This window comes from Cervus elaphus, chromosome 9, assembly GCF_910594005.1.
Source record: "Cervus elaphus chromosome 9, mCerEla1.1, whole genome shotgun sequence".
NCBI classification, from domain to species: Eukaryota; Metazoa; Chordata; class Mammalia; order Artiodactyla; family Cervidae; genus Cervus; species Cervus elaphus.
Window position 1 is genome coordinate 43,723,178 of NC_057823.1, and position 10,799 is coordinate 43,733,976.

The following is a 10,799-nucleotide window of genomic DNA, read 5'->3' on the forward strand; positions in this document are numbered from 1 at the left end:
ATTATTTAATAACTAAATCTGAGCAAGCTCCAGCAGGGAAATTGTATTGAAAACTTCTTGTCCCATGTAGCCACTTGTCCTAGATTCACAGTGGGGTAGCTCTCAATGTACCACCACCTCTAGGGAGGTGTTGGTTTAAGACAATGATATATTATGCTTCAACAAAAAATTTAGACATATTATTTTATATTGAGATCTGTTTATAGAATTACCATTTGACTGAGTCTTTTTAAAAATGATGTTCATAAAAGATGATCTCCCATTCCTATTTGGGAGCATCTGTACCTAGGCAAATATACTAGAAGAAGGGAATTATATTTTTAAATGCTTGATAATTTAATTTATGATTCTACATTTGTACACTACTGGCAGGATGGTTCCAGGGACATTTCATTTCATAAGGATTTGAAATGGGTTCACACCTCCATGCAATATTTTGAAATGGCTTTGTTGTTTATTCTTTATTCAACTCCATGCTCTACCACGTCCTTCTGACACACATCACAGAGGACTTATTTCAATTGTGGATCTAAAAGGAAATATGGTACCATCTTCACAGGAATGTACATATAATGGTAGTTATACTAGTGAAAGTCTGATGGCAGGACTTTTGGATAGGACATTATTATGTCTGCCTGGAGATAAAATTGCCTTCAGCAGTGGATGCTCAATAGTTAGATTTGTAAGTCTGGTTTTCTCAGGATCTTTCTCAGGATACATTTTGTGAGAAATTTTGTTGTTGTTGATGATGACCTCAATATGAAGCCAGGCATCTGCATGTAGGTATGAGATGACTAGAGATTGTCCAGGAATTAGAGTATTATGAATTTCTGAAAATGATTAGTTTCATTTAGTTACTTTGTAACTTTGTTGACAACTTTTAACCATAACTTCAAGTTTTTCTTGAGTTTGATTATGGCCTTGCAGCTTATATTCTCTCGACTTTGTTTTTAAGCTGGTTGTAAACTTACCTAATACTTAAAAGGGACCAGTGGAGTATAGTTGTGGAATGTACAGAAGAGAAAGTTCTGGTTTTGAACCAGGACACAGCTTCACTACTTGTCCTCTCTGCTTCAGTTTCTCCAACCATACAATGATGATAATTATGGTAATTTATCCCATAGAGTTACTACGAAGAGATTGTATCAAAACGTTAGAGCATGTAGAAAGATTCCTGGCACAGAGTAAGTACTGCATGGGTGCTTGCTATTTTATTATTAACAACATGCTTTAATTATACATATGTTCAAAATCTGATAAAAAATATTAAGTATATTAGTTTCTTATTGCTACTATTCAAATATACCAAATTAAGTGACTTAAAATGACACAAATTTATTATCTTAGAGTTCTGGAGGCCACAAGTAAAAAACTGGGCTAAAGTTAAGATGTCAGGAGAGCTATGCTTCTTTCTGAAAAGTGTTTGGGGAGATTCCATTTCCTAGCATTTTTCAAATTCTAGAGATTAGTCAATTCCTTGTTTCATGGTCCCTGTGACTTTCAAAGCCGGCATTTGAATCGCTTCATGTTCAATGCTGTTCATAATGTTACATCTCATCCTCTGATTCCTGCCTCTCTCTTTCCTACTTCTCCCTTGTAAGAACCTTTGTGTATAGATTAGGCACAATGGGACACTCCAGAATAATTTCCTTTTGTGGCCATCCCTAACTTAATCACAGTTGAAATGTCTCTTTTGCCAAGTAGGGGAACATACTTCTGGGCTGAGGATTAGGACAGAGGGATTGTTGAGTTGGGGTGGGAACATTATTCTGCCTTTCACAATTGGTTGTATTTAATGTTAATGGAAATCTACTACAGACATTAATTTAATAAAATATGGAATCAATAGTTAGTACATTTTTAATATGCAGTTTTTCTGACAATACATGGAAATTTGCTGCTAAGAAAAATCATTCATAATGATTTTCTGTGGTTTTTACCAGTAGAACTTAAGATGATTTCAAACTGTATTATTAACATCTACAATAAAATTTCTGCATGTATAATAGCATCTGAAGCTATAGTTATCTTTTACACAATATTTGAGACAATGAATGAATAACTGTGACAACTAATCTTATTCAGAGGAGAGATAAAGAGGTGAGTTCCCTTTTCTAAAAGAATGTTGATTTTATGGCACAGAGAATGATTATCTCAAATTTGTATGCATTAATGCTCAATGATTAATATGTAAAATTTGTATTGCTCTAAGATTTTAATTATTTTTTATATATTTCTGTTTCTTAGCAATAAATTTCTTATATAAAATGTGGGTGAATCCTACTTTATGATGATGTTATTTTTTGTTGAAGATAAACAGAGGGCAAGGTATTTAAGTTTTTATTTCACATCAGCACATGTTACAGAACACACTTGGGTGAACTTTAAAAAAATTCTACTAAAAATGGATTATCTTAAAAAGCAAAAAATATATGCATTTTATGGACTGCACATGCTAATAATCATCATTTAAATATTCAAAAAAATTACCAGGTGCTAGATAACATTTTCTAATTTGGAAGCACACAGTGAACAAAATAAGCAAATATCCTTGCTCATACTGACCTTACTGTCTAGTGCACGGGAGAAAAAGCCAATAATGAATATGTATTACATAGAATGGTAAGGAACATTAAATATGCAAAGTCATCAAGTCCTACAAAATAGATCCTGCTGAGAAGCTGGATTTTGAGGAGAGGTCTGAAATACATGAGGGAATGACCACATACAGATGTGAGGAGGAGACCAAGCCCCAAATTAAGGCAGAAGCAAAAGACTAGGGCTGGGAAATTCCCACAAAGTGGGAACAAAGGATCAGCAAGAAGGTCATATGAGCTACAGCACCAGGACAAATGCATTGGAGATGGAAGAGAATGACCTCAGAGGGTGTGAGTATCACAGTATGATTGGCCTTGGAATGGTAGATGAAGTTCCATAGCAGGTTTTGAGCATAAAGTGAACGAGTCTGATGTAGATTACTCAGGATCACTTTGCTTTGCTGAGATCAGACTGAAAGAATGGAAGAAAGAGTAAGTAGATGGTGGGAGAGCATACCTAAAAAACCTTGGAAAATAAGATAGCATAAACTTTTTTATTTGTGATGCCCTAATAGATTTTTTAACACTTTGTGTTATTGTGATGTATAATAAGAAGTATATATTTGGTCTTTGTCCCTGTTCTTGTCACAGAGATCTTAATATCACCAGAATTTCCTAAATGAAAACAGCCTTGCAGATGTCTTTGGTTATTTATAAGTAATCCCTTCCAGCCAAATCTGAAATTATGGTGAGTAAGTTTACTTATGCAAAACCCTAAAGATGGGGGCCAGTTACCAGGAAAGTAATCATGCCATTAGAGGTTTTGAACTTTTAAATTTCTACCTCTTACACTTCCAAGGGAGATAGGTGTTAGGTATGTTTAATCACCAATGACTAATGGAGTCTTCTTAATACATATTTTGCCTCATATATTTCTTCCACGTGGATTGTTCCTGAGTTAGATACTCAACAATTTTGTAAGTAAAAGGTTTTCCTGAGCTCTGTGAAACACTCTAGAAAATGTAATTGATTTCATGGAAGGAATCATGGGAAACTCCAATAGATGGACAGTAGTTTAGAAACACTGGAGGTGACCTGTACCATGTGAATGGCATTTGAGGTGGGGTCAGTCTTATGGGATTGAACACTTAACCTGTAGGGTATTAGACTGTTACACGGGTAGATAGTGTGAGAATTGAATTAAGTTGTAAGACACCAAACTAGTATCTGTAGAGTTGGAAATTGTTTGGTAAGGGGAGAAAATCATGCAAATTTGGTAACCAGAAATGTCAGAAATGAAAGTATTGAGAGTAGAAAAGACATGAAGGGGTTTTTGTTGTTGTTGCTATTGTTTTCTTTACACCCTTCACATCCTAAATTATTCATTTTACTCACCTTTAGACACCCAAACAATTATCAATGATCAATCATTCTATCCTCCAACCAGTATTTACTTAGCCCTACTATGAGACAAAAAACAAGATTCTGAGGGCCAAAAATTCAGAATAAATAAGATAGGTAAATTAAAACTCTAATCCAGATATAGCAAATACCAATTTATTATGCAATTAGCAAATAGCAAAACCTATGTATTGCAACATAAACATGAATACAATATAAAAAGTGTTGTTCACCAAAAAGAAAAAGAATAGATCTAGGGTTATTGATTTATGATGTGTCTCTTGGTCTTTTTTTTTTTTTTTTCTCTAGCGTTATAATTTGGAAAATTTTACCTGAACCAGTAATCTCTGAGGTGTCATCGCCATTGTGAATTTCTCACTTACAAGAAGTGTTTTCCTCTCCTTCTTTCCCCTGGTATTCGTGGCTTCCTTTCCCCTAGAGCTGTTGTAGGAAATGTCAATGAAGAATAGAACTTCTTTCTCTGACTTTGTTCTCCTGGGGCTTTTGCTAAACAGTAAAACTATAGGGATTGTCTTTGCAGTTATTTTGGTTATTTTTGTGGTGGCTATAACTGCAAATTTGGTCATGATATTCTTGATTCACATGGACCGTCGCCTCCATACACCCATGTACTTTCTGCTCAGCCAACTGTCCATCATGGACACCCTTTTCATTTGTACCACTGTCCCAAAACTCCTGGTCGACATGGTTTCTAAAGAGAAGACCATTTCTTTCGTGGCCTGTGGCATTCAGATCTTCCTCTATGTGACCATGATTGGATCAGAGTTGTTCCTGTTGGGCCTCATGGCCTATGACCGCTATGTGGCTGTCTGCAACCCTCTTAGGTACCCGGCCCTGATGAACCGCAGAGTGTGCCTTCTTCTGGCTGCTGGTGCCTGGTTTGGTGGATCCCTGGATGGCTTTCTGCTCACCCCTATCACCATGAATTTTCCCTACTGCCACTCCCACAGCATCGAACATTTCTTCTGTGAGATTCCAGCAATTCTCAGATTGGCCTGTGCTGACACATCCCAGTATGAAACCTTGATGTACATCTGCTGTGTGCTTATGTTGCTCATCCCCTTATCTATTATCTCAACATCCTATTCTCGAATTTTACTCACTGTCTACCGCATGCGCTCTGTCGAGGGCAAGAAAAAAGCCTTTACAACTTGTTCATCCCACTTAACTATAGTTAGTATTTTCTATGGGGCAGCCTTCTACAATTATGTATTGCCCCAGTCATTTCACACCCCAGAGCAGGACAAGGTAGTATCAGCCTTCTATACCATTGTCACACCCATGCTCAATCCTCTCATCTACAGCCTCAGAAACAAGGATGTCATGGGGGCATTTAAAAAGATATTCATACAATGCTTATCTGTACAGAAAGCATCCACAAATGTTGCTTAGAGATTCAATAAACTGGCAACAGTTTTCCCTAATAGCATCACCAGTGTGTTCTGTTTCACAAGAGACTATCTGGTGAGCTCTGAATGATTTTTTATTTTTGGCAATTAAAAGGATTTACTGTGGCTGATTTTTTCCTCCCAGAAGAAGGAAACCAAAATATTTTATTAGTTATACAGAACCTTTTTTATCAAACTATCAAAAACAATGCAGTAAGTAAGTTAAAGAATTCCTTTGATCTTAGTTCTTAACTCTATGGGGGGAAAAAAGAGCAGATATTAGAGTCAAAACAATACTTATTAGCTCCCTTCACACTTGCCTCATGGTCAAGTGGGATTCCCAGTTGACTCAATGATAAAGAATCCACCTGATAATGCAGGGAATACAGGAGATGCAGGTTTGATCCCTGAGTTGGGAAGATGCCCTGGAGACAGAAATGGCAAGCCACTCCAGTATTTTTGCCTGGAGAATCCCCTGGACAGAGGAGCCTGGTGGGCTATGGTCCGTGGGTCATAAAGAGCTGGACACAACTGAATGACTGAGCATGTGGTCAAGCAACCAAAAAACTTTTCAAAGCTACAAAATTAAATAGATTGCCAGTCCACATTCGATGCATGAGACAGGGTGCTCAGGGCTGGTGCACTGGGATGACCCTGAGGGATGGGATAGGTAGGGAAGTGGGAGGAGGGTTCAGGACGGGGAACACATGTACACCCATGGTTGAGTCATATCAATGTATGGCAAAAACCACTACAATATTGTAAAGTAATTAGCCTCCAATTAAAATAAATTAATTAATTTTTTTAAAAGCTACAAAATTTTGGTGTCAAAAATGCTGTGATTATTTTTCAATCAATATAAAAATAGTGGTTCCAAATGACTAAGAAGACAAAGCACAATTTTAGTCCAGTCTTTAATCATTGGATTTGCCCCAGTGAATTAGAAACTCTATGGTCATTTTTGTAGCACTTGTGCTGAAAACAATGACTTTCAAGTAGAAGATCATAATTAATAGTGGATGAGCTGAGCTGAACTTAGTGTGAATTTACAAAATGTCTGAGCACTACATACTTTCTCAAATTGAGTACACTCTACTCTTTAACATCAAAGAATTCTGCCATGCTTCCTTTCATGTTAACATCAGAATTCTAGGAAAACTGAAGTATATGGGAAGAAAATTTACGTAGCCCACATCTGGGTGATTCAATAAAAGGTTTTGAAAGTATTTTTAGTTTTGTTCACCGTGAGATAAAGTGCTCTTAAAGAATTTCCTGTAAAAGTATAACTTGGTAAGATGTACATTTTTACTAGGATCACTATGTCTATATTTTGGAGAACAGAGCAGGGAACTGTGAGGCTGTCACGGCTAATGCCATGGCAGGCAGCCTAGATTAGGAGTAGGCCTGGTTTCCCGGGGTAACATAATTATCAGGCCTCCTGGAGCCAGCCAATCAACATATGCCTAGCCAGAAAAAAGGGAACCTATCAGGGGAAAGCTGAAAGCCCCACGTTGGGCCAACAAAAATTACCTTGCAACTGTGCAACCAATCCGCTTATGCCAACTACCCACTGTGTAACCAATCCGATTGTGCCAACTACCTGCTGTTTATTTTGACCTAATAAATACCGGAGAGAACTGGGGCTCGGGGCCTCTCGTCCTCACACACCTGGTGAGGGCGGGAGGCCCTGGCTCGAGTCAGTAATAAATTCCCCTATTGCAAGTTGCATTGTTTTGAGGAGTCTTCTTTCCCTACCGGGGACTCAGACTACGGGCAGAACAGAACTAGGTTGGATACAGGAAGACAACTTAGGAGGCTTCAAATGAACAACAAAGTGGGATTGAATAGGATAGTGACACAATACAGGTAAGCTTCTGGAAAGAATTACTGTTAGGAAATGGTGTGGAATAGAAGATAATGCAATAGTTTGGTCTCAGGTAAAAAGAAAATATTTCTGTTTACTGAGTCTTGTAAAGTTCTAGAGTGGCAAGTTTCAATAGGAGAAATCAAGAATTCAGCTCCTGAGACTCTGTTGAAATGCCTACTAGATATGTGAAGTACTTGGGGTTCACATTAGAGTTTTGAACTGAAGGTTTACCTCTAGTAGTCTTCAGAGTAGAAAAAAAAAAATATTTATAGACTTAAAATGAGTTGGAATCTCTTAGGCAGAAGTAGAGGTTTGAGACTGAGACATAAAGCACCTGTGCTCAGTGGGAAGCTGGTGAGACAAAAATAGGGACTAAGAAGTAATATTTTAGATACAGATGAAGAAATCATTCAAAAATGGAGAATGTATTCAAATGCAACAAGCACAGATTCTTGCTGAAGTACAAAAACAAAGAGTTTACCATTGAATTTGGCAATATGGAGACAACTTTCAAATTTAATGAGAGCAATTTCAATGAATTTGTGCTCAGAGAAGTTTCATGATAAAATATAGGGACAATAAGAGGACAAGATGAGTATATTAGAGTATAAATGCAGTTTGTCTTTTTTCAGATGATATCAGACATACAGAGTAGAAGCTAGAAGGACATATGATATCAATGTGTTTTTTTGTTGTTGGGAGATTTTACAGAGGTGTTTATGAAATAACTGTATACATACAGTAAATTGATGATAGCCAAAAAATAAAGAAAGTTTCTTCTAGAGGAATATCCTTTGAGAGTGAAAGAGAGCACAGAAAGTAGTTTAAAATTGGAGAGGTTGATCTTTCCTGTGAGCCTTGCCAGTTCATTGTCTGCTTGTGTGATACAAGTAAGTTCTCTTCTGACTGCTTCTATTTTCTAACTGTATTTAAAATCAAGGAGAGTTTTTGTTTGAGGAAGAACAGGAAGGATTGTTAAAAATTTGAGAAGAGAAGAAAGGCATTTTGGAAAGCAGGCCAATATATGAACAGTGTAGAGATAAGATTGTAAGGTAGTCTTATGACCCCCAAGTAGGATTGACTTATGAACTTATAAAAATCATGTTTTTCAGATATTCCAGTAAATGTACTCAACGTAGAGCCATGCTAATAATAAGCATGCAATCATTGTTGTTGCTGTTCAGTCACCAAGTCATGTCCAACTCTTTGTAACCCCATGGACTGCAGCACCAGACCTCCCAGGCCCTCACCATCTCCCAAAGTGTACCTAAGTTCACGTTCATTGCATCTTATCCAGCCATCTCATCCTCTGATGTCCTCTTCTCCTTCTGCACTCAATCTTTCCCAGCATCAGTGACTTTTCCAATGAGTCAGCTGTTCACATCAGGTGACCAAAATACTGGAGCTTCAGCATCAGTCCTTTCAATGAGTATTCAGGGTTGATTTCCCTTAAGATTCACTGGTTTGATCTCCTTGCTGTCCAAGAGACTCTCAGGAGTCTTATCCAGCACCACAGTTGGAAGGCATCAATTCTTTGACACTCCACTTCCTTTATGGTCCAGCTTTCACAACCATACATGACCACTGAGAAGGCCATAGCCTTGACTACACGGACCTTTGTCTACAGAGTAATGTCTCTGTTTTTCAACACACTGTCTAGATTTGTCATCACTTTCCTGCCAAGAAGCAATCATTTTCTGATTTCATGGCTGCAGTATGTTACCTAAAATTAATTATGGCAACAAAAATGACACTGGTAATTGGAAAGCAATTGCTTTCAACATTTCTACAGATTCAGCATGTCTTATGTAAGCAAAACATGTTTTATTCATGTATATTTTTTCAATACCTAAAATTTGCAATATGTAATAGTTGCTCATAGTCTGTTTCAATGAATTTTTCTCTTTATTCAAATAAAGTCTGTATAAACAACATATAGCTGAGAAAAGAAGAGAAGTTAAAGACAAAAGAGAAAAGGAAAGATACACCCATTTGAATGCAGAGTTCTAAAGAATAACAAGGAAAGGTAAGAAAGCATTCCTTAGTGATCAATGCAAAGAAACAGAGGAAAACAGTAGAATGGAAAAGACTAAAGATCTCTTCAAGAAAATCACAGATACCAAGGGAACATTTCATGCAAAGATGGGCTCAATAAAGGATAGAAATGGTATGGACCTAACAGAAGTAGAAGATATTAAGAAGAGGTGGCAAGAATACAGAATAACTATACAAAAAAGGTCTTCACAACCCAGATAATCACGATGGTGTGATCATTCACCTAGAGCCAGACCTCTGGAATGAGAAGTCAAGTGGGCCTTAGGAAGCATCACTACGAACAAAGCTAGTGGAGGTGATGGAATTCTAGTTGAGTTATTTCACATCTTGAAAGATGATACTGTGAAAGTGCTGTGCTCAACATGACAATAAATTTGGAAAACTTAGCAGTGGCCACAGGACTGGAAAAGGTCAGTTTTCATTCCAATCCCAAAGAAGGGCAATGCCAAAGAGTGTTCAAACTACCACACAATTACACTCATCTCACATGCTAGTAAAACAATGCTCAAAATTCTCCAAGCCAGGCTTCAACAGCACGTGAAACATGAACTTCCAGGTTTTCAAGGTGGGTTTAGAAAATGCAGAGGAACCAGAGATGAAATTGGCAACATTTGCTGGATCACTGAAAAAGCACGACAGTTCCAGAAACACATCTACTTCTGCTTTATTGACTACACCAAAGCATTTGACTGTGTGGATCACAACAAACTGGAAAATTCTTCAAGAGATGGGAATACCAGACCACCTTACCTGCCTCCTGAGAAATCTGAAAGAAGCAACAGTTAGAACTGGACATGGAACAACAGACAGGTTCCAAATTGGGAAAGGACTACTTCAAGGCTGTATATTGTCACCCTGCTTATTTAACTTATATGCAGAGTACATCATGAGAAATGCTTGGCTGGATAAAACACAAGCTGGAATCAAGATTGCCAGGAGAAATATCAATAACCTGAGATATGCAGATTACACCACCCTTATGGCAGAAAGGACAAAAGAACAAAAGAGCCTCTTGATGAAAGTGAAAAAGGAGTGTGAAGCCTTTGGCTTAAAACTCAACATTCAAAACAAACAAACAAAAAAAAAACTCAACATTCAGAAAACTAAGATCATGGCATCTGGTCCCATCACTTCATAGCAAATAGATGGGGAAACAATGGAAACAGAGACTGTTTTGGGGGGCTCCAAAATCACTGCAGATGGTGACTGCAGCCATGAAACTAAAAAACGCTTGCTCCTTGGAAGAAAAGTTATGACCAACCTAGAGAGCATTTTAAAAAGCAGAGACGTTACTTTGCCAACAAAGATCCATCTAGTCAAAGCCATGGTTTTTCCAGTAGTCATGTAAGGATGTGAGAGTTGGACCATAAAGAAAGTTGAGTGCCTAAGAAATCATGTTTTTGAACTGCGGTGTTGGAGAAAACTCTTAAGAGTCACTTCAACTGCAAGGAGATCCAACCAGTCCATTGTAAAGGAAATTAGTCCTGAATATCCATTGGATGGACTGATGCTGAAGCTGAAACTCCAATA

At 37.5% G+C, this 10,799-nt stretch overlaps 1 protein-coding gene across 1 annotated transcript; it reads left to right on the forward strand.

The window, feature by feature from the left end:
* The first annotated feature begins 4,397 nt into the window (after positions 1–4,397).
* On the forward strand, positions 4,398–6,500 carry LOC122700781 (olfactory receptor 2T11-like). The gene is made up of 2 exons (XM_043913834.1): positions 4,398–5,300; positions 6,420–6,500. The coding sequence occupies exons 1-2, from the start codon at positions 4,398–4,400 to the stop codon at positions 6,498–6,500; spliced, it is 984 nt and encodes a 327-aa protein (XP_043769769.1).
* Positions 6,501–10,799: the final 4,299 nt, after the last annotated feature.